Source organism: Siphateles boraxobius, unplaced genomic scaffold, assembly GCF_051911475.1.
Source record: "Siphateles boraxobius isolate OS27281-9 unplaced genomic scaffold, OSU_SipBor_1 74, whole genome shotgun sequence".
In the NCBI taxonomy this organism is placed as follows: Eukaryota; Metazoa; Chordata; class Actinopteri; order Cypriniformes; family Leuciscidae; genus Siphateles; species Siphateles boraxobius.
The window spans coordinates 455688-480688 of record NW_027509202.1 but is presented as its reverse complement, the minus strand read 5'-3'; the positions used below and the strand labels follow the sequence as shown (position 1 = coordinate 480688).

Below are 25001 nucleotides of genomic sequence, written 5' to 3'. Positions count from 1 at the left end.
ATCAAACACACTCTCACTCATCAAACACACTCTCACTCATCAAACACACTCTCACCCATCAAACACACTCACACCCTCAAATACACTCACTCATCAAATACACTCACTCATCAAACACACTCACTCATCAAACACACTCTACCTCATCAAACACTCTCACTCATCAAACACACTCTTACTCATCAAACACACTCTCACTCATCAAACACACTCACACCCTCAAACACACTCACTAATCAAACACACTCTCACTCATCAAACACAGTCTCACTCATCAAACACACTCTAACTCTCAAACACACTCACACCCTCAAACACACTCACTCATCAAACACACTCTACCTCATCAAACACTCTCACTCATCAAACACTCTCACTCATCAAACACACTCTCACTCATCAAACACACTCTCACTCATCAAACACACTCTCACTCATCAAACACACTCACACCCTCAAACACACTCTCACTCATCAAACACACTCTCACTCATCAAACACACTCTCACTCTCAAACACTCTCACTCATCAAACACATACACACCCTCAAACACACTCACTCTTCAAACACACTCACTCATCAAACACACTCACTCATCAAACACACTCACTCATCAAACACACTCTCACTCATCAAACACCCTCTCACTCATCAAACACCCTCTCACTCATCAAACACACTCTCACTCATCAAACACACTCTCACTCATCAAACACACTCTCACTCATCAAACACACTCTCACTCATCAAACACACTCTTACTCATCAAACACACTCTCACTCTCAAACACACTCACACATCAAACACACTCTCACTCATCAAACACACTCTCACTCATCAAACACACTCTCACTCATCAAACACATTCACACCCTCAAACACAATCACTCATCAAACACACTCTCACTCTCAAACACACTCTCACTCATGAAACACACTCTCACTCATCAAACACTCTCTCACTCTCAAACACACTCTCACTCTCAAACACACTCTCACTCATCAAACACACTCACTCATCAAACACACTCACTCATCAAACACACTCACTCATCAAACACACTCACTCATCAAACACACTCTCTCATCAAACACATTCACACCCTCAAACACACTCACTCATCAAACACACTCACTCACTCAAACACACTCACTCATCAAACACACTCTACCTCATCAAACACTCTCACTCATCAAACACACTCTCACTCATCAAACACACTCTCACTCATCAAACACTCTCACTCATCAAACACTCTCACTCATCAAACACTCTCACTCATCAAACACTCTCACTCATCAAACACACTCTCACTCATCAAACACACTCTCACTCATCAAACACACTCACACCCTCAAACACACTCTCACTCATCAAACACACTCTCACTCATCAAAAACACTCTCACCCATCAAACACACTCACACCCTCAAACACACTCACTCATCAAATAAACTCACTCATCAAACACACTCACTCCCTCAAACACACTCACTCATCAAACACACTCTTACTCATCAAACACACTCTCACTCATCAAACACACTCACACCCTCAAACACTCACTAATCAAACACACTCTCACTCATCAAACACACTCACACCCTCAAACACACTCACACCCTCAAACACACTCACACCCTCAAACACACTCACTCATCAAACACTCTCACTCATCAAACACACTCTCACTCATCAAACACATTCACACCCTCAAACACACTCACTCATCAAACACTCTCACTCAAACACACTCTCACTCATCAAACACACTCTCACTCTCAAATACACTCATCAAACACACTCTCACTCATCAAACACTCTCACTCATCAAACACTCTCACTCATCAAACACACTCTCACTCTCAAATACACTCATCAAACACACTCTCACTCATCAAACACACTCTCACTCATCAAACACACACTCACTCATCAAACACACTCTCAGTCTCAAACACACTCACACCCTCAAACACACTCACACCCTCAAATACATTCACTCAACAAGCACACTCACACCCTCAAACACATTCACACCCTCAAACACATTCACTCATCAAACACACTCACTCATCAAACACTCTCACCCTCGCTCAAACACACTCACACCCTCACTCAAACACACTCACCCCCTCAAACACACTCACTCATCAAACACACTCACTCATCAAACACACTCTCACTCATCAAACACACACACACACGCACACTCAGTGATTTCTGCAGTGTTTTTCAGGATCTTCAGGGACGGTGGAGCTGGAGTTGATGAAGACTCTGAGGCCGGTGTCTCTCTCTCTGAACACTCTGATGTTGATCTATCTCTCTCTGTGAGTCTGATCATCTCAGTGTTTATTCCGTCTCTGTGAGTCTGATCATCTCAGTGTTTATTCTCTCTCTGTGAGTCTGATCATCTCAGTGTTTATTCTCTCTCTGAGTCTGATCATCTCAGTGTTTATTCTCTCTCTGTGAGTCTGATCATCTCAGTGTTTTTTCTCTCTCTTTGAGTCTGTTCATCTCAGTGTTTATTCTCTCTCTGTGAGTCTGATCATCTTAGTGTTTATTCTCTCTCTGTGAGTCTGTTCAACTCAGTGTTTATTCTCTCTCTGTGAGTCTGATCATCTCAGTGTTTATTCTCTCTCTGTGAGTCGGATCATCTCAGTGTTTATTCTTTCTCTGTGAGTCTGATCATCTCAGTGTTTATTCTCTCTCTGTGAGTCTGATCATCTCAGTGGTTATTCTGTCTCTGTGAGTCTGATCATCTTAGTGTTTATTCTGTCTCTGTGAGTCTGATCATCTCAGTGTTTATTCTGTCTCTGAGAGTCTGATCATCTCAGTGTTTATTCTCTCTCTCTGAGTCTGATCATCTCAGTGTTTATTCTGTCTGAGAGTCTGAACATCTCAGTGTTTATTCTGTCTCTGTGAGTCTGATCATCTTAGTGTTTATTCTGTCTCTGTGAGTCTGATCATCTCAGTGTTTATTCTCTCTCTGAGAGTCTGATCATCTCAGTGTTTATTGTCTCTCTGAGAGTCTGATCATCTCAGTGTTTATTGTCTCTCTGTGAGTCTGATCATCTCAGTGTTTATTCTCTCTCTGTGAGTCTGATCATCTCAGTGTTTATTGTCTCTATGAGAGTCTGATCATCTCAGTGTTTATTCTCTCTCTGCGAGTCTGGTCATCTCAGTGTTTATTCTCTCTGAGAGTCTGATCATCTCAGTGTTTATTCTCTCTCTCTCTGTGAGTCTGATCATCTCAGTGTTTATTCTCTCTCTGTGAGTCTGTTCATCTCAGTGTTTATTCTCTCTCTGTGAGTCTGATCATCTCAGTGTTTATTGTCTCTCTGAGAGTCTGATCATCTCAGTGTTTATTCTATCTCAGTGTTTATTCTCTCTCTGTGAGTCTGTTCATCTCAGTGTTTATTCTCTCTCTGTGAGTCTGATCATCTCAGTGTTTATTCTCTCTCTGTGAGTCTGATCATCTCAGTGTTTATTCTCTCTCTGTGAGTCTGATCATCTCAGTGTTTTTTCTCTCTCTGTGAGTCTGTTCATCTCAGTGTTTATTCTCTCTCTGTGAGTCTGATCATCTCAGTGTTTATTCTCTCTCTGTGAGTCTGTTCATCTCAGTGTTTATTCTCTCTCTGTGAGTCTGTTCATCTCAGTGTTTATTCTCTCTCTGTGAGTCTGTTCATCTCAGTGTTTAATCTCTCTCTGTGAGTCTGATCATCTCAGTGTTTATTCCGTCTCTGTGAGTCTGATCATCTCAGTGTTTATTGTCTCTCTGAGAGTCTGATCATCTCAGTGTTTATTCTCTCTCTGTGAGTCTAATCATCTCAGTGTTTATTCTCTCTCTGTGAGTCTGATCATCTCAGTGTTTATTCTCTCTGAGAGTCTGATCATCTCAGTGTTTATTCTCTCTCTCTGTGAGTCTGATCATCTCAGTGTTTATTCTCTCTCTGTGAGTCTGTTCATCTCAGTGTTTATTCTCTCTCTGTGAGTCTGATCATCTCAGTGTTTATTCTCTCTCTGTGAGTCTGTTCATCTCAGTGTTTATTCTCTCTCTGTGAGTCTGTTCATCTCAGTGTTTATTCTCTCTCTGTGAGTCTGTTCATCTCAGTGTTTAATCTCTCTCTGTGAATCTGATCATCTCAGTGTTTATTCTCTCTCTCTGTGAATCTGATCATCTCAGTGTTTATTCTCTCTCTGTGAGTCTGTTCATCTCAGTGTTTATTCTTTCTCTCCGAGTCTGATCATATCAGTGTTTATTCTCTCTGTGAGTCTGATCATATCAGTGTTTATTCTCTCTCTGTGAATCTGATCATCTCAGTGTTTATTCTCTCTCTGTGAATCTGATCATCTCAGTGTTTATTCTCTCTCTGTGAGTCTGTTCATCTCAGTGTTTATTCTCTCTCTGTGAGTCTGATCATCTCAGTGTTTATTCTCTCTCTGTGAGTCTGATCATCTCAGTGTTTATTCTCTCTGTGAGTCTGATCATCTCAGTGTTTATTCTCTCTCTGTGAGTCTGTTCATCTCAGTGTTTATTCTCTCTCTGTGAGTCTGATCATCTTAGTGGTTATTCTGTCTCTGTGAGTCTGATCATCTCAGTGTTTATTCTCTCTCTGTGAGTCTGATCATCTTAGTGGTTATTCTGTCTCTGTGAGTCTGATCATATCAGTGTTTATTCTCTCTCTGTGAGTCTGTACATCTCAGTGTCTATTCTCTCTCTGTGAGTCTGATCATTTTAGTGGTTATTCTGTGTCCGTGAGTCTGATCATCTCAGTGTTTATTCTGTCTCTGTGAGTCTGATCATATCAGTGTTTATTCTCTCTGTGAGTCTGATCATATCAGTGTTTATTCTCTCTCTGTGAATCTGATCATCTCAGTGTTTATTCTCTCTCTGTGAATCTGATCATCTCAGTGTTTATTCTCTCTCTGTGAGTCTGTTCATCTCAGTGTTTATTCTCTCTCTGTGAGTCTGATCATCTCAGTGTTTATTCTCTCTCTGTGAGTCTGATCATCTCAGTGTTTATTCTCTCTGTGAGTCTGATCATCTCAGTGTTTATTCTCTCTCTGTGAGTCTGTTCATCTCAGTGTTTATTCTCTCTCTGTGAGTCTGATCATCTTAGTGGTTATTCTGTCTCTGTGAGTCTGATCATCTCAGTGTTTATTCTCTCTCTGTGAGTCTGATCATCTTAGTGGTTATTCTGTCTCTGTGAGTCTGATCATATCAGTGTTTATTCTCTCTCTGTGAGTCTGTACATCTCAGTGTCTATTCTCTCTCTGTGAGTCTGATCATTTTAGTGGTTATTCTGTGTCCGTGAGTCTGATCATCTCAGTGTTTATTCTGTCTCTGTGAGTCTGTTCATCTCAGTGTTTATTCTCTCTCTGTGAGTCTGATCATCTCAGTGTTTATTGTCTCTCTGTGAGTCTGTTCATCTCAGTGTTTATTCTATCTCAGTGTTTATTCTCTCTCTGTTAGTCTGTTCATCTCAGTGTTTATTCTCTCTCTGTGAGTCTGATCATCTCAGTGTTTATTCTCTCTCTGTGAGTCTGTTCATCTCAGTGTTTATTCTCTCTCTGTGAGTCTGTTCATCTCAGTGTTTAATCTCTCTCTGTGAATCTGATCATCTCAGTGTTTATTCTCTCTCTGTGAATCTGATCATCTCAGTGTTTATTCTCTCTCTGTGAGTCTGTTCATCTCAGTGTTTATTCTTTCTCTGTGAGTCTGATCATATCAGTGTTTATTCTCTCTGTGAGTCTGATCATCTCAGTGTTTATTCTCTCTCTGTGAATCTGATCATCTCAGTGTTTATTCTCTCTCTGTGAGTCTGTTCATCTCAGTGTTTATTCTCTCTCTGTGAGTCTGTTCATCTCAGTGTTTATTCTCTCTCTGTGAGTCTGATCATCTCAGTGTTTATTCTCTCTCTGTGAGTCTGATCATCTCAGTGTTTATTCTCTCTGTGAGTCTGATCATCTCAGTGTTTATTCTCTCTCTGTGAGTCTGTTCATCTCAGTGTTTTTTCTCTCTCTGTGAGTCTGTACATCTCAGTTTTTATTCTCTCTCTGTGAGTCTGATCATCTTAGTGGTTATTCTGTCTCTGTGAGTCTGATCATCTCAGTGTTTATTCTCTCTCTGTGATTCTGATAATCTTAGTGGTTATTCTGTCTCTGTGAGTCTGTACATCTCAGTGTCTATTCTCTCTCTGTGAGTCTGATCATTTTAGTGGTTATTCTGTGTCTGTGAGTCTGATCATCTCAGTGTTTATTCTGTCTCTGTGAGTCTGATCATCTTAGTGGTTATTCTGTCTCTGTGAGTCTGATCATCTCAGTGTTTATTCTCTCTCTGAGAGTCTGATCATCTCAGTGTTTATTCTGTCTCTGTGAGTCTGATCATCTCAGTGTTTATTCTCTCTCTGTGATTCTGTACATCTCAGTGTTTATTCTCTCTCTGAGTCTGATCATCTCAGTGTTTATTCTGTCTCTGTGAGTCTGATCATCTCAGTGTTTATTCTCTCTCTGTGAGTCTGTTCATCTCAGTGTTTATTCTGTCTCTATGAGTCTGTTCATCTTAGTGTTTATTCTGTCTCTGTGAGTCTGATCATCAGTGTTTATTCTCTCTCTGAGAGTCTGATCATCTCAGTGTTTATTCTCTCTCTCTGAGTCTGATCATCTCAGTGTTTATTCTCTCTCTGAGAGTCTGATCATCTCAGTGTTTATTCTATCTCAGTGTTTATTCTCTCTCTGAGAGTCTGATCATCTCAGTGTTTATTCTGTCTCTGTGAGTCTGATCATCTTAGTGGTTATTCTGTCTCTGTGAGTCTGATCATCTCAGTGTTTATTCTCTCTCTCTGAGTCTGATCATCTCAGTGTTTATTCTGTCTCTGAGAGTCTGATCATCTCAGTGTTTATTCTCTCTCTCTGAGTCTGATCATCTCAGTGTTTATTCTGTCTGAGAGTCTGAACATCTCAGTGTTTATTCTGTCTCTGTGAGTCTGATCATCTTAGTGTTTATTCTGTCTCTGTGAGTCTGATCATCTCAGTGTTTATTCTCTCTCTGAGAGTCTGATCATCTCAGTGTTTATTGTCTCTCTGAGAGTCTGATCATCTCAGTGTTTATTGTCTCTCTGTGAGTCTGATCATCTCAGTGTTTATTCTCTCTCTGTGAGTCTGATCATCTCAGTGTTTATTGTCTCTCTGAGAGTCTGATCATCTCAGTGTTTATTCTCTCTCTGCGAGTCTGATCATCTCAGAGTTTATTCTCTCCGAGAGTCTGATCATCTCAGTGTTTATTCTCTCTCTCTGTGAGTCTGATCATCTCAGTGTTTATTCTCTCTCTGTGAGTCTGTTCATCTCAGTGTTTATTGTCTCTCTGAGAGTCTGATCATCTCAGTGTTTATTCTATCTCAGTGTTTATTCTCTCTCTGTGAATCTGATCATCTCAGTGTTTATTCTCTCTCTGTGAATCTGATCATCTCAGTGTTTATTCTCTCTCTGTGAGTCTGTTCATCTCAGTGTTTATTCTCTCTCTGTGAGTCTGATCATCTCAGTGTTTATTCTCTCTGTGAGTCTGATCATCTCAGTGTTTATTCTCTCTCTGTGAGTCTGTTCATCTCAGTGTTTATTCTCTCTCTGTGAGTCTGTACATCTCAGTGTTTATTCTCTCTCTGTGAGTCTGATCATCTTAGTGGTTATTCTGTCTCTGTGAGTCTGATCATCTCAGTGTTTATTCTCTCTCTGTGAGTCTGATCATCTTAGTGGTTATTCTGTCTCTGTGAGTCTGATCATATCAGTGTTTATTCTCTCTCTGTGAGTCTGTACATCTCAGTGTCTATTCTCTCTCTGTGAGTCTGATCACTTTAGTGGTTATTCTGTGTCCGTGAGTCTGATCATCTCAGTGTTTATTCTGTCTCTGTGAGTCTGTTCATCTCAGTGTTTATTCTGTCTCTGTGAGTCTGATCATCTCAGTGTTTATTGTCTCTCTGTGAGTCTGTTCATCTCAGTGTTTATTCTATCTCAGTGTTTATTCTCTCTCTGTGAGTCTGTTCATCTCAGTGTTTATTCTCTCTCTGTGAGTCTGATCATCTCAGTGTTTATTCTCTCTCTGTGAGTCTGTTCATCTCAGTGTTTATTCTCTCTCTGTGAGTCTGTTCATCTCAGTGTTTAATCTCTCTCTGTGAATCTGATCATCTCAGTGTTTATTCTCTCTCTGTGAATCTGATCATCTCAGTGTTTATTCTCTCTCTGTGAGTCTGTTCATCTCAGTGTTTATTCTTTCTCTCCGAGTCTGATCATATCAGTGTTTATTCTCTCTGTGAGTCTGATCATCTCAGTGTTTATTCTCTCTCTGTGAATCTGATAATCTCAGTGTTTATTCTCTCTCTGTGAATCTGATCATCTCAGTGTTTATTCTCTCTCTGTGAGTCTGTTCATTTCAGTGTTTATTCTCTCTCTGTGAGTCTGATCATCTCAGTGTTTACTCTCTCTCTGTGAGTCTGATCATCTCAGTGTTTATTCTCTCTGTGAGTCTGATCATCTCAGTGTTTATTCTCTCTCTGTGAGTCTGTTCATCTCAGTGTTTTTTCTCTCTCTGTGAGTCTGTACATCTCAGTTTTTATTCTCTCTCTGTGAGTCTGATCATCTTAGTGGTTATTCCGTCTCTGTGAGTCTGATCATCTCAGTGTTTATTCTCTCTCTGTGATTCTGATAATCTTAGTGGTTATTCTGTCTCTGTGAGTCTGTACATCTCAGTGTCTATTCTCTCTCTGTGAGTCTGATCATTTTAGTGGTTATTCTGTGTCTGTGAGTCTGATCATCTCAGTGTTTATTCTGTCTCTGTGAGTCTGTACATCTCAGTGTCTATTCTCTCTCTGTGAGTCTGATCATTTTAGTGGTTATTCTGTGTCTGTGAGTCTGATCATCTCAGTGTTTATTCTGTCTCTGTGAGTCTGATCATCTTAGTGGTTATTCTGTCTCTGTGAGTCTGATCATCTCAGTGTTTATTCTCTCTCTGAGAGTCTGATCATCTCAGTGTTTATTCTGTCTCTGTGAGTCTGATCATCTCAGTGTTTATTCTCTCTCTGTGATTCTGTACATCTCAGTGTTTATTCTCTCTCTGTGAGTCTGATCATCTCAGTGTTTATTCTGTCTCTGTGAGTCTGATCATCTCAGTGTTTATTCTCTCTCTGTGAGTCTGTTCATCTCAGTGTTTATTCTGTCTCTGTGAGTCTGATCATCTTAGTGTTTATTCTCTCTCTGAGAGTCTGATCATCTCAGTGTTTATTCTCTCTCTGAGAGTCTGATCATCTCAGTGTTTATTCTATCTCAGTGTTTATTCTCTCTCTGAGAGTCTGATCATCTCAGTGTTTATTTTGTCTCTGTGAGTCTGATCATCTTAGTGGTTATTCTGTCTCTGTGAGTCTGATCATCTCAGTGTTTATTCTCTCTCTCTGAGTCTGATCATCTCAGTGTTTATTCTGTCTCTGAGAGTCTGATCATCTCAGTGTTTATTCTCTCTCTCTGAGTCTGATCATCTCAGTGTTTATTCTGTCTGAGAGTCTGAACATCTCAGTGTTTATTCTGTCTCTGTGAGTCTGATCATCTTAGTGTTTATTCTGTCTCTGTGAGTCTGATCATCTCAGTGTTTATTCTCTCTCTGAGAGTCTGATCATCTCAGTGTTTATTGTCTCTCTGAGAGTCTGATCATCTCAGTGTTTATTGTCTCTCTGTGAGTCTGATCATCTCAGTGTTTATTCTCTCTCTGTGAGTCTGATCATCTCAGTGTTTATTGTCTCTCTGAGAGTCTGATCATCTCAGTGTTTATTCTCTCTCTGCGAGTCTGATCATCTCAGTGTTTATTCTCTCTGAGAGTCTGATCATCTCAGTGTTTATTCTCTCTCTCTGTGAGTCTGATCATCTCAGTGTTTATTCTCTCTCTGTGAGTCTGTTCATCTCAGTGTTTATTCTCTCTCTGTGAGTCTGATCATCTCAGTGTTTATTGTCTCTCTGAGAGTCTGATCATCTCAGTGTTTATTCTATCTCAGTGTTTATTCTCTCTCTGTGAGTCTGTTCATCTCAGTGTTTATTCTCTCTCTGTGAGTCTGATCATCTCAGTGTTTATTCTCTCTCTGTGAGTCTGATCATCTCAGTGTTTATTCTCTCTCTGTGAGTCTGATCATCTCAGTGTTTTTTCTCTCTCTGTGAGTCTGTTCATCTCAGTGTTTATTCTCTCTCTGTGAGTCTGATCATATCAGTGTTTATTCTCTCTCTGTGAGTCTGTTCATCTCAGTGTTTATTCTCTCTCTGTGAGTCTGTTCATCTCAGTGTTTATTCTCTCTCTGTGAGTCTGTTCATCTCAGTGTTTAATCTCTCTCTGTGAGTCTGATCATCTCAGTGTTTATTCCGTCTCTATGAGTCTGATCATCTCAGTGTTTATTGTCTCTCTGAGAGTCTGATCATCTCAGTGTTTATTCTCTCTCTGTGAGTCTAATCATCTCAGTGTTTATTCTCTCTCTGTGAGTCTGATCATCTCAGTGTTTATTCTCTCTGAGAGTCTGATCATCTCAGTGTTTATTCTCTCTCTCTGTGAGTCTGATCATCTCAGTGTTTATTCTCTCTCTGTGAGTCTGTTCATCTCAGTGTTTATTCTCTCTCTGTGAGTCTGATCATCTCAGTGTTTATTCTCTCTCTGTGAGTCTGTTCATCTCAGTGTTTATTCTCTCTCTGTGAGTCTGTTCATCTCAGTGTTTATTCTCTCTCTGTGAGTCTGTTCATCTCAGTGTTTAATCTCTCTCTGTGAATCTGATCATCTCAGTGTTTATTCTCTCTCTCTGTGAATCTGATCATCTCAGTGTTTATTCTCTCTCTGTGAGTCTGTTCATCTCAGTGTTTATTCTTTCTCTCCGAGTCTGATCATATCAGTGTTTATTCTCTCTGTGAGTCTGATCATCTCAGTGTTTATTCTCTCTCTGTGAATCTGATCATCTCAGTGTTTATTCTCTCTCTGTGAATCTGATCATCTCAGTGTTTATTCTCTCTCTGTGAGTCTGTTCATCTCAGTGTTTATTCTCTCTCTGTGAGTCTGATCATCTCAGTGTTTATTCTCTCTGTGAGTCTGATCATCTCAGTGTTTATTCTCTCTCTGTGAGTCTGTTCATCTCAGTGTTTATTCTCTCTCTGTGAGTCTGTACATCTCAGTGTTTATTCTCTCTCTGTGAGTCTGATCATCTTAGTGGTTATTCTGTCTCTGTGAGTCTGATCATATCAGTGTTTATTCTCTCTCTGTGAGTCTGTACATCTCAGTGTCTATTCTCTCTCTGTGAGTCTGATCATTTTAGTGGTTAATCTGTGTCCGTGAGTCTGATCATCTCAGTGTTTATTCTGTCTCTGTGAGTCTGTTCATCTCAGTGTTTATTCTCTCTCTGTGAGTCTGATCATCTCAGTGTTTATTGTCTCTCTGAGAGTCTGATCATCTCAGTGTTTATTCTATCTCAGTGTTTATTCTCTCTCTGTGAGTCTGTTCATCTCAGTGTTTATTCTCTCTCTGTGAGTCTGATCATCTCAGTGTTTATTCTCTCTCTGTGAGTCTGTTCATCTCAGTGTTTATTCTCTCTCTGTGAGTCTGTTCATCTCAGTGTTTAATCTCTCTCTGTGAATCTGATCATCTCAGTGTTTATTCTCTCTCTGTGAGTCTGATCATCTCAGTGTTTATTCTCTCTCTGTGAGTCTGTTCATCTCAGTGTTTATTCTCTCTCTGTGAGTCTGATCATCTCAGTGTTTATTCTCTCTCTGTGAGTCTGATCATCTCAGTGTTTATTCTCTCTGTGAGTCTGATCATCTCAGTGTTTATTTTCTCTCTGTGAGTCTGTTCATCTCAGTGTTTTTTCTCTCTCTGTGAGTCTGTACATCTCAGTTTTTATTCTCTCTCTGTGAGTCTGATCATCTTAGTGTTTATTCTGTCTCTGTGAGTCTGATCATCTCAGTGTTTATTCTCTCTCTGTGATTCTGATAATCTTAGTGGTTATTCTGTCTCTGTGAGTCTGTACATCTCAGTGTCTATTCTCTCTCTGTGAGTCTGATCATTTTAGTGGTTATTCTGTGTCTGTGAGTCTGATCATCTCAGTGTTTATTCTGTCTCTGTGAGTCTGTACATCTCAGTGTCTATTCTCTCTCTGTGAGTCTGATCATTTTAGTGGTTATTCTGTGTCTGTGAGTCTGATCATCTCAGTGTTTATTCTGTCTCTGTGAGTCTGATCATCTTAGTGGTTATTCTGTCTCTGTGAGTCTGATCATCTCAGTGTTTATTCTCTCTCTGAGAGTCTGATCATCTCAGTGTTTATTCTGTCTCTGTGAGTCTGATCATCTCAGTGTTTATTCTCTCTCTGTGATTCCGTACATCTCAGTGTTTATTCTCTCTCTGTGAGTCTGATCATCTCAGTGTTTATTCTGTCTCTGTGAGTCTGATCATCTCAGTGTTTATTCTCTCTCTGTGAGTCTGTTCATCTCAGTGTTTATTCTGTCTCTGTGAGTCTGATCATCTTAGTGTTTATTCTGTCTCTGTGAGTCTGATCATCAGTGTTTATTCTCTCTCTGTGAGTCTGATCATCTCAGTGTTTATTCTCTCTCTGAGAGTCTGATCATCTCAGTGTTTATTCTATCTCAGTGTTTATTCTCTCTCTGAGAGTCTGATCATCTCAGTGTTTATTCTGTCTCTGTGAGTCTGATCATCTTAGTGGTTATTCTGTCTCTGTGAGTCTGATCATCTCAGTGTTTATTCTCTCTCTCTGAGTCTGATCATCTCAGTGTTTATTCTGTCTCTCTGAGTCTGATCATCTCAGTGGTAATTCTCTCTCTGTGAGTCTGATCATATCAGTGTTTATTCTCTCTCTGTTAGTCTGATCATCTTAGTGTTTATTCTGTCTCTGTGAGTCTGATTATCTCAGTGTTTATTCTGTCTCTGTGAGTCTGATCGTCTCAGTGTTTATTCTCTCTCTGTGAGTCTGATCATCTTAGTGTTTATTCTGTCTCTGTGAGTCTGATTATCTCAGTGTTTATTCTGTCTCTGTGAGTCTGATCATCTCAGTGTTTATTCTCTCTCTTTGAGTCTGATCATCTTAGTGTTTATTCTGTCTCTGTGAGTCTGATTATCTCAGTGTTTATTCTGTCTCTGTGAGCCTGATCATCTCAGTGTTTATTCTCTCTATGTGAGTCTGATCATCTCAGTGTTTATTCTCTCTCTGTGAGTCTGATCATCTCAGTGTTTATTCTCTCTCTGAGAGTCTGATCATCTCAGTGTTTATTCTCTCTCTGTGAGTCTGATCATCTCAGTGTTTATTCTCTCTCTGAGAGTCTGATCATCTCAGTGTTTATTCTATCTCAGTGTTTATTCTCTCTCTGAGAGTCTGATCATCTCAGTGTTTATTCTGTCTCTGTGAGTCTGATCATTTTAGTGGTTATTCTGTCTCTGTGAGTCTGATAATCTCAGTGTTTATTCTCTCTCTCTGAGTCTGATCATCTCAGTGTTTATTCTGTCTCTCTGAGTCTGATCATATCAGTGGTAATTCTCTCTCTGTGAGTCTGATCATATCAGTGTTTATTCTCTCTCTGTGAGTCTGATCATCTCAGTGTTTATTCTGTCTCTGTGAGTCTGATCATCTCAGTGTTTAATCTCTCTCTGTGAGTCTGATCATCTCAGTGTTTATTCTCTCTCTGTGAGTCTGATCATCTCAGTGTTTATTCTGTCTGTAAATCTGATCATCTCAGTTTTTATTCTGTCTCTGTGAGTCTGATCATCTCAGTGTTTATTCTCTCTCTGTGAGTCTGATCATCTTAGTGTTTATTCTGTCTCTGTGAGTCTGATTATCTCAGTGTTTATTCTGTCTCTGTGAGTCTGATCATCTCAGTGTTTATTCTCTCTCTTTGAGTCTGACCATCTTAGTGTTTATTCTGTCTATGTGAGTCTGATTATCTCAGTGTTTATTCTGTCTCTGTGAGTCTGATCATCTCAGTGTTTATTCTCTCTCTGTGAGTCTGATCATCTCAGTGTTTATTCTCTCTCTGTGAGTCTGATCATCTCAGTGTTTATTCTGTCTGTAAATCTGATCATCTCAGTGTTTATTATGTCCCCGTGAGTCTGATCATCTCAGTGTTTATTCTGTCTCTATGAGTCTGATCATCTCATTGTTTATTCTGTCTCTGTGAGTCTGATCATCTCAGTGTTTATTCATCAGTCCGGACTCTAAGCTTCATCTGCTCTTCATCTCTCAGGGTTTGTGTCCTGCTGTTGTCCTCCTGTTACATGGCCTTTAAGATCGTGTCTCTTGAGGAACGTCTGACAACTCTTGTGTCAATGGAGTTTCCCCATAAAAGGTAAAGGTGAAAATGATTTAATTGCTTTCATTCATCATAGCATTTTTTTTAAATTTCTTACACACTAATAGTTCATTCACTCATAATCTTTAGACCAAGTCTGCAAAACGTCTCAGGTTACGACTGTAACCATAGTTCCCTGAGAAAGGGAACGAGACGATGCGTCAACGACGCTTTGGGAACGCTCCCAGCGTGAATGCGTCTGAAGCATCTATGTCAACTAGTCCAATGGAAGGAATGAATGTCACGGGCGGGTGACGTCATGACCAGGAAGTGATAAAAGAACATCCGGTGCAAACCGGCATTAGCTTCAAAAATTGCAGAAGCAAGCCGATCACAGGGATGCAGGAAGTATGGCAGGGTGATGCATCGTCTCGTTCCCTTTCGTTCCCAGTCGTAACCTGAGACGTTCCCTTTCGAGGGAACTCGCGATGCGTCAACGACGCTTTGGGAACGAGAATACCCAAAACGCCAGACTTTCAAATGCCTGAGTGTCAGCCTGTTGTCACACTGCACCAAGCACCTGGGATCCTGGGGCAGCATCCAGGTCCAAGCTGTAAAACCTCATGAATGTGAGCGGTGAGGACCAGCCCGCCGCATCACAAACGTCTTGGAGAGAACTCCAGATAATACGCTTAGAAGCCATACTCCTAGTGGAATGAGCCCTGACCACCAAATGGTTGGCCAGAAGACTCACAAGCAAGAAGAATAGTCTCGACTATCTATATGCTCAATAGGTTGGATTTTCTCGACAGAGAAGTCCGATGAACATAAGTGTCCAGTGCTCGCACTGGCACAAGAGGTTCAGCTTTTCCTGGTCCGAAAAATGGGGGAGGACAGAAACCTGCAGCACAATAGGCCTCGGAATAATGGTAGGCACCTTTGGAACATATCCATGTTTCGGGTAAGATTGCCTTGGCCATCCCGGTGCACTCAAGGCAGGTGGGGACCGAAAGGGCCTGAAGGTCTGACTCTTATAGGGACGAAATAGCTAGCAGAAAATAGTCTTAAAAGAAAGGAACTTCTCTGAGACCAAATCTAAGGGCTCGAAGGGAGCCCCAGATAGGCCTTCTAGAACTATTGCAAGGTCCCAAGCCAGCACCTTAGTGCAAGTTGCATGCCTCAAAGTGCCACGAAGGAAACGAGTGATCAGGGGGTCTCGACCCAAAAATGTACTACCCACCAGGGCGTGGAAAGCCGCAATGGCCGCCACACATATTATACCTTAAGCGTGGAAGGACATAGACCTGATACAAAGCGTTCTTGCAGAAACTCGAATACTGTGTTTACTGAACAGTTAACCGGATCCCACTGACGCTGGTAACACCAAGAAGTGAAAAACTCTCGAAATAGTGAATATAGTTTCCTCGTAGCGGGAGCTCTGGAGCTTAGAATGGTCTAAACAACCTCGGTTGAGAGACCACTCTCTATGAGTTGGGCCCCCTCAGAGGCCAAACCCACAGTTCCCAAATCCCCTGCCGGGGGTGCAATATTGCATCCCCTGCCTGAGACAGAAGGTCTCTCCTGATCGGGACCTCCAAGGGAGGTCCGTCGAGGAGAAAAATTAGGTCCGCAAACCAAATTCAGCTCGGCCAGGGTGGTGCTACTAAATAGGCTTATTCCATCCTGGCGGATTCACTCCAGAACTCCTGGGAGCAGAGCAACGGAGGGAAATGCGTACAGACGTAGCCTCGGCCACGTCTGCACCATAGCATCCAGCCCCGAGGGGACTGGTTGAGTGAGGGATAACCAGAGTGGACAGTGCGTCGTATGCTGAGACGAGAACAAATCCACTTCTGCCTGGCCGTAAAACTCCCATATTTGCTCCACCGCCTCGGGGTGGAGTCCCCTGGCCTCAGCCCCTGCCTCGACAGGGGGTCTGCTCCAATATTCTGGCCCCCCCTGGAATATACACTGCCCTCAGACGAGTAATTTCTTGAGGGACCAAAATAAGAGGCCACCAACGTGTTGTCTGTGGGTCAAGAACCAGAGTTTCCTCCATATAACCAAGGCGCGGGGATACTGCCGCGTGATCTTGATCGTAAGGAGTGGGTTTCCCCTCAGGGAGAACCCTCTGGTCCTGAGCCACCTCTGTAAAGGTCTCACGTACAGCAGGTCAAAGGGTATCACATTGGACGCTGCTGCCCTGAGGCCTAACAGTCACTGTTCCTGAACAACACATGATGGCCCCTCAGGTCTGGGAGGAGATGTCTCAACGCATTGAAGACGACCATCATCTCTAGGCAATTCATGTGCCAAGAGAGATGATGACTCCTCCACAAGCCCTGAGCTGAGCGGCCTTCCAATACCGCTCCCCAGCCGGTGAGGGAAGCATCTGTCGAGATCACAACTCGATGGCAAAGAGCTCCCAACACCGGACCCTGGGTTAAGAACCAGTGTTTCCTCCATATAACCAAGGTGCGGAGACACCGCCGCGTGATCTTGATCATACGAAGTGGGTTTCCCCTCGGGGAGAACCCTCTGGTCCTGAGCCACCACTGTAAAGGTCTCATGTACAGCAGGCCAAAAGTTATCCCGTTGGACGCTGCTGTCACAAGACCCAACAGTCTCTCTAACTGTTTTACAGTGCGTGACTGGCCTAGCCTCAGCTCTTTTGTGGCTGTTAGGATAGCAGCTACACGAACGGGCGACAGAGTGGCCCGCATCGTCACTGAATCCCATACCACACCAAGGAAAGTGGTTCTCTGTACAGGAGAAAGCACACTCTTCTTGGCATTGAGCCTCAACCCCAACATCTGCATAGGAGCGAGAACGACACCTCGGTGCCGAACCGCTAACTGTTCTGATTCCGCTAGAATCAGCCAGTCATCTATGCAATTCAGAATGCATATGCACTGCAGCCTGGCGGGGCCAGAGCTGCGTCTACACGCTTCGTGAATGTGCGGGGTGATAGAGCTAGACCGAAAGGAAGTGCCTGATACTGGTGTTCTTTGCCCCAAAGAAAACCTCAGGAACCTCCTGTGCTGAGGGAGGATGGAGATATGGAAGTATGCGTCTTTTAGATCTATCGTGACAAACCAGTCCTCGGATCTGATTTGAGTCACGATCTGTTTGAGTGTCAGCATTTTGGACTTGAGTTCCAGCACCAAACACTCCAACAGACGAAGATCTAGTATGTGACGCAGCTCTCCATCCTTTTTTGGAACAATGAGATAACGACTGTAAAGACCCGACGCAATGTCGGGTGAGTACACCTGCTCTATAGCTTTCTTTGCTAACAGGGCCTTTACCTCTTGCTCCATTACCAGAGCCTGCTCGGAATGCACTAACGTGAGCAACACCCCGTTGTAGCCTGGAGGACGAGAACCAAATCTGCCTCTTACTACTAACTGCAGGACCCATAGAGATATATTTGGCAGTAGCTTCCGCGCTGCCAGAAAATCTACCAAGGGAACCAGCCCCTCGAGGCTGGCCTCTGGTGTAATAAAGACAGCCAGTTCGGGGACCTGAAGCATACTGGCAGGAACCACCCGAACTGACTGTTTTCGAACCCCCCTCAGAGGGCGCATTCCGACGCAATGTCGAGTTGACGCTGCGCCAGAAGCTCGCTGGAGACCGCTGCGCCCCGAAGCACCAAGGGTGGCGGGGTTGGCAGAACGGTCCCCTGAGGGCACCGAGATGGAAAGGGCACCGTATAATGAGGTGTACACCATTCCACCCCGGTTGGGGCTGCCCTCACCGGTCTGACGCCGGTGGCGCCAGACCTTTTCTTTTGAGCCGCAGCCTTCTCAGCGTGAAGAACGGTCCTCGGATCCGGCTTCTGCTTTGAAGGCTTTGGCTGCTGTGTTGTGTATGAGAAACTAGACGGCTGGAGCTGCTCACGCCCAGCAGCCCCAGGGGGTTGGACATAGCGAGGGAGAGATTATCTTGTATCTTTCTCTATGATTCCCATCAAATTGAGCCAGAGGTGTCTCTCAGTGACCACAAGGGCTGCCATGCCTGAGAGATAAATCTGTGGCCCGACGGAGTTCTCAAACCCCATCGGGCCAAACTCCCTCACTTCTGTCCAAATACCGCAGCAGGTCAGCCTGATATGCTTGTAGCACTGCTATGGTGTGCAAGCAGGCCCATGCTAGACCCACTGCCATATATGCTTTTCCCACTAGATTAAAAAATAGTTTTCTTTAATGGTTTAGTGAGAGAAGCCGACGCCTTCAGGTACGATACTGAACCGGGAGACAGATAGCTCGCAAGCGTCTGTTCTACCCGGGGTATTGCCCCATAGCCATACCCTCTTAACCCCCAAATATCTGAATATACATGAATGTGGGGGCTAAAAGACAAGAGGAGTAAGGCTTTTTCCATGATCTAGACAGCTCGCTGTGCAGATCGGGAAAAATGGAAGGCCCCGTGATGGAGGTGGAAAAATAGAGGGAAGGAAACTCGTTTAATTTATTTTATTTTTAGGACGAGTGCCCCCTTATTTCTGCTGGCCATAAATATTTAATTTATCTACAGCCTTAGTAAACACTTCCACCAGCTTATTATTTTTTATATATATTTTTTATATATATTCACTTTATTTTATATATAATATATAAACTATCATATATATATATATATATATAGGCTATATATATTTCTCATACGCTGGGGAAAGAGATGGCAAATTCACTTCCCCCATGATTGTGTCACTTTCAATGCCCAGCACATCTACCTCCCCGGAGGTAGAGCACTGAAGCATTGATTTCTCTCTCTCCCCGGGCGGAAGAGACCGCAGCGCGGGCTTCCGAGACCGGCGAGAGAGCACTGGATCCCTCGTGGAAAGGGAGGAGATAAGATCCGCGGACCCGTCTCCAACCCCGTAAAGAGATCCTATTCGCGATCCACAGGAATGCATTCTCCGCGCTGCCTCGGCAGACGCGGGACCTGTCACCCTGAGAATTGCGAGCCCGGACACTTTCCTCGAAAAGTGACAGGCGGGAGCGGAGCATGCGAAGCGAAAGCTTCTCACAATGTTGGCAATCAGCCCCCTCGGAGGCTGATACCGCATGCTCTACTCCCAAACACATCACACAAAGCTCGTGTGTGTCCCTACTCGTTAAATAGCGCGAGCAGGGAGAACACAGAGTTTGTGCAATTGTTTAGTTTCCATAAATATATATATCAGACAGACAACAGTAAATATAACAGACAGTTTGACACAGATCGCTTGCTGAGGCAACAGAAGCTAATGCCGGTTTGCACCGGATGCTCTTTTATCACTTCCTGGTCATGACGTCACCCGCCCGTGACATTCATTCCTTCCATTGGACTAGTTGACATAGATGCTTCAGACGCATTCACGCTGGGAGCGTTCCCAAGGCGTCGTTGACGCATCGCGAGTTCCCTCGAAAGGGAACTGCAAGCACATTATGCTTTACACTCAAAGGTTGCATTTGTAAAACAACTTTTTGCAAAACTTTCACAGTTCTTTACAGTAGACACTGTATTCTGAACTAACAGCTCTTGTGTTCCGTTTAGAAAATAAATGCCACACTCATTTTCATAATGTTTTGTGGCTTTGTGTGTAGAGTTTAGAGAAAAGAAGCCATTGTTTGATAAATTGTGCGAGCTATTTTAAAAAACAGAAATTAAATTGTATTAGAGTTATTTTGTCAAGCCCCAGCTAACAGGGAACATTCTCAGAACGTTCAGAGTTATCTGGTCTTTAATAATGTTCTCAAAACGTTAGCACAAAAATATTATTTATACATCATTTATGGTGCGATTTTCTGATGAGCATTAGTTTTTTGAATGTTGCTACTTGTTTCAGAACATTCACAAGTAACATACCCATAATGTTTAAAGAATGATACAATGGAATCTTCGCATAACCAAGAGAACGTTTTTTAAACGTTTAAAAATCTGGGCGTTTTGAACATTCAAAAGTAACTTTTTCATAACGGAATGGGAACCTTAGCGAAATGTTTTAGAACATATTTTTGTTATCTTACAGCCACTTCATTTTTAGCTCAATGTTATGGGCATTATTTGAAATGCTCAGATTGTCATATGGCTAAAAGCTGTGCATGTGGTTATGATTCCAGAGATGAATATCTGTCCTCTGGAGACATCGCTGAGATCTACTCGGTTCTTTCTGCAAATCTTCTAAAGCTGGAAAAGGTTTGTCTGCATGAACGTCTCAGATCTTAACCTGATCTGTTTGTGCCAGGACTGAGATGAGGTGTTTTTTAGGGGTTTATAGTTTTTTCTCGATTGCTAAAACGCATTTCTTGAAACTATGCCTTGTATTCTCAAAACAGTAAACACACATCCATAACATCTCACCCAATTCCTCAAACATCCTATTTTCAGGTTCAAAACCATTCAGTCTTGCTGAAAAAACAAACTTTGCTCCCAGACATCACAAACAAGCCCCCACAAACACACACACTACAACATAGTCTTACACACTAGTGCAATAAATTTAAAACAACATTTCCAAAACTGGTACGTTATGTTGCTTGTGGCAGACTTTTTTTGTGATTTCTGTGCTCAATTTTTGGAAAAATCTGCGGAATTATGCAGAATGGTTTTAATAATTATATATAATATTATATATATGTATATATATATTTATACAATACAATATATTATTGTTTATAGCAATATATTACATTTTTTTTTAATTTTTGGAAAATCTGTGGAATTATTTTAAATGTGTTAAGATCTTCAGTTTTATTTTAGACATTTTAAACATTCACTTTCTCATTTAAAAAAACAAAACATCAATCAGAGCAGCCTACTACCCCTCACAATCGCGCACGCGCAGGGTGTACTTGTCAATGACGGTCGGGCACTACAATCTGCGGAGGTTTCTGCGGAAGTCTGCGGGCACGTATTCCGTGCGGGCCTGAACATGGGCAACTAGAGTGTCTTGTCTCCTTCCCCTTCCTCATCCTCTTCCTTCACCTCTTCCTCCAGTCCCTACTGCTCTTCCTTCCTCCTCATCCTCCCTCCTCCTCCTCTCTCCTCATCCTTCTCATCCTCCTCCTCCCTTCTCATCCTTCTCCTCCTCCTCCCTCCATCCTCTTCCTCATCTTCCTCCCTCCTCCTCCTCATCCTTCTCTTCCTCCTCATCCACCCTCCTCCTCCTCCCTCCTCCTCCTCATCCTCCTCCTCCTCCCTACATCCTCCTCCTCATCCTCCTCCTCATCCTTCTCATCATCCTTCTCCTCATCCTCCTCCCTTCTCATCCTCCTCCTCCTCCTCCTTCTCATCCTCCTCCTCATCATCCTTCTCATCCTCCTCCTCCCTTCTCATCCTTCTCCTCCTCCTCCCTCCATCCTCCTCCTCATCTTCCTCCCTTCTCCTCCTTCTCTTCCTCCTCATCCACCCTCCTCCCTCCTCCTCCTTCTCATCCTCCTCCCTACATCCTCCTCCTCCTCATCCTTCTCATCATCCTTCTCCTCCTCCTCCTCCCTTCTCATCCTCCTCCTCCTCCCTTCTCATCCTCCTCCTCCTCCTCCTTCTCATCCTCCTCCTCCCTTCTCATCCTTCTCCTCCTCCTCCCTCCATCGTCCTCATCTTCCTCCTCCTTCTCTTCCTCCTCATCCTCCCTCTTCCTCCTCCCCCTCCCCTCCTTCTCCTCATCCTCCTCGTCCCTCCATCCTCCACCTCCTCCTTCTCTTCCTCCTCATCCTCCCTCCTCCTCATCCTCATCATTCTTCTCATCATCCTTCTCCTCACCCTCCTCCTTCTCCTCCTCCCTACATCCTCCTCCCTCCATCCTCCTCCTCCTTCTCTTCCTCCTCATCCTCCTCCTCATCATCCTTCTCCTCATCCTCCTCATCCATCTCCTCCTCATCCTCCTCCTTCTCCTCCTCCTCCTCCTCCTCCCTACATCTTCCTCCTCCCTCCATCCTCCTCCTCCTCTTCCTCCTCATCCTCCCTCCTCCTCATCATCCTCCTCATCATCCTTCTCCTCATCCTCCTCCTCCTACTCACTACATCCTCCTCCTTCTCTTCCTCCTCATCCTTCCTCCTCCTCCTCCTCCTCCTCATCCTCCTCCTCCTCCTCCTTCTCCTCATCCTCCTCCCTTCTCATCTTCCTCCTCATCCTCTGCGTCCTCATCCTCCTCCTCGTCCTCCTCCTCCTCAGCATCCTTCTAATCCTCCTCCTCCTCATCCTCCTCATCATCATCCTTCTCATCCTCCTCCTCCTCTTCCTCCTCCTCCTCCTTCTCCTACTCCTCCCTCCTCCTCCTCTTCCTTCTCCTCCTCCTCCTCCCTCCTCCTCCTCTTCCTCCTCATCATCCTTCTCCTCCTCCTCCCTCCTCCTCCTTATCCTCCTCCTCCTCCTCCTCATCCTCCTCCTCCTCATCCTCCTCATCCTCTTCCTCCTCATCCTCTTCCTCCTCATCATCCTTCTCCTCCTCCTCATCCTCCTCCTCTTCCTCCCTCCTCCTCCTCCTCCTCCTCCTCCCTCCTCATCCTCCTCCTCCTCCTCCTCCCTCCTCATCCTCCTCCTCCTTCCTCCTCCTCCTCATCCTCCCCCTCATCCTTCTCCTCCTCCTCCTCCTCCTCATCATCCTTCTCTTCCTCCTCCTCCTCCTCCTCCTCCCCATCCTCCTCCTCTTCTTCCCCATCGTCCTCCTCCTCCTCTTCCTCCTCCTCCTCCTCTTCCTCCTCACCATCCTTCTCATCCTCCTCCTCCTCCCCCTCATCATCCTTCTCATCCTCCTCCTCCTCTTCCTCCTCATCATCCTTATCCTCCTCCTCCTAATCCTCCTCTTCCTCTTCCTCCTCATCATCCTTCTCATCCTCCTAGTCCTAATCCTCCTCCCTCCTCCTCCTCCTCATCCTCCTCCTCCTCCTCCCTTCTCACCCTCCTCCTACCTCCATCCTCCTCCTCATCTTCCTCCTCCTCCCTCCTCCTCATCATCCTTCTCATCCTTCTCCTCCTCCTCCCTCCATCCTCCTCCTCCTCTTCCTTCATGGATTTTTGTGTAGAGTTTTGAAGTGACAGTTCAACAAATCTGACTTGTGTCAAATCAGGGCAATAGTGTTTATAGTTTAGGGAAATGGGTGTGCTTTTTGATAAATGTCGTTATGGTTCTGAAATTTTAGTTCAAAAGCCTGGTTATAGTATTTAAGCAATCAAGAAAACTGTAAACATTTGTGAAGATAATATCATAAAACAGTTTTAGATGATCCCAGCAAACAAAAACATGTTTTAAGAACGTTTAGCTAAAGTCCAGTTTGTTTAAAAAAAAAAGAAATTTTGTTTTTTTTCTTGGTCACGCGAATGTTAAGGAAACATTCCATTTTATTATTTCACAAACATAACTAGAACATTTGTTTATAACTTTGAGGGAACCTTAACAGCTCATTCCATAGTGATTATGATCATGAGTGATTATGTGAGACAATTATTCTTCTCCAGATTCACAGAAACCTGCAGAGACTGATGGAGAGCGTGTCTGATGTCTGACGGAAGATCAATGCCAGTCACTGTCAGGATTTAAATTTGTTTCCTACAGTGAAAAAAAAAATCTTTTATAAGTACAAGTTATGCAATGTACAATCCGTTTTATGCAAACATTTGAATAACTGATCTCAGTAATGAATTTAAACATGAAATAAACATCAGCTGAGACAGTGTTTTCTCACAGGAATCTCATATGACTGAAGTATTTTTTAAAAAGAGTATGAGATAAAATTATATGAATATTTGATACTTTGTATGCTGTACAGTAATCCAGCTGACAAAAACTAAGAATGTTCTAAGAATGTTTTTCGTTTCCACGAAAATGTTATTTCTGAATGTTCTCTGATGTTCAAATCCAGTTTTTAAAATGTTTCTCTTGGTTATGTGAATGTTTTAGGAACATAAACGTTCCATTGTATTCTTCAAACATTATGAACCGTTACTTTTGAATGTTCTCTGAACTTTGCAAACGTTATTAAACGTTCTATTAACGTTACTGGAAGAATGTTTGTTAATAACCAGAACGTTCCCTGTTAGCTGGGAATTCGCTTGCTGAATCTCATCAGATCTTTAAGTAAGAGAAAACTGGGTAACACTTTATTTTACAGTGTCCTTGTTACATATGTTACATGTACTTACTATAGTAATAAGAGTAAATTATGCATAATTACATGCAACTAACCCTCAACCAAATCATAATCCTACCCTAACCCTATAGTGAGTATATGTAGTTGCTTAATATTACTCAGTACTTAAATATATGATTACATTGCAATTACACCTTAAAGTGTAACCGAAAACTATATTATTCTAATTTGAAGTGAATAAAGTTTTTCTATGCTATGAATGTTACGGTTTGATGTGATGTGCAATAACTGCTCAGGAATGTTTTGAAACGCTTGTCGTGATGATTGTGATTTAGATCTCAACAACATTTGAACAACCTGAAGACTTTCACAGCGAAAACAAATCCCTGCTGCTTTTAATTGTCAAGATGATACATATGAAACTAATATGAACAAAAACAGAGCGTCTGCATTACTCTTATGATCTTGTGTTCCCTGGACTTGTGTGGACTTTTGTTATTTCCTGTTTTGCGCCATGTTTTGTAGTTTTTCTTGTTGATTAGATCCTGATTGTTCCCACCTGTGTCTTGTTTGCCAATCAATCACCCCTTGTGTATAAAACCCCAGTTTCTCATGTT

At 42.8% G+C, this 25001-nt stretch overlaps 1 protein-coding gene across 3 annotated transcripts in view; it reads left to right on the top strand.

Moving 5' to 3' along the window:
* gramd2b (GRAM domain containing 2B) overlaps positions 1–25001 on the top strand; it is a 52515-nt gene extending 27514 nt beyond the window's left edge. The window contains exons 11-14 of one of the 3 annotated variants that reach the window (XR_013197392.1): positions 2233–2333; positions 14263–14364; positions 20415–20490; positions 23753–24638. Coding sequence is in view for 2 of the 3 variants with exons in the window: in XM_077217546.1 (XP_077073661.1) it covers positions 2243–2333; positions 14263–14364; positions 20415–20490; positions 23753–23800 (317 nt within the window). In the remaining variant the exon portion in view is untranslated. Of the gene's footprint in view, positions 1–2232; positions 2334–14262; positions 14365–20414; positions 20491–23752 lie in introns of all 3 variants that reach the window. The other 2 variants (XM_077217546.1, XM_077217547.1) reach the window with 2 other exon arrangements.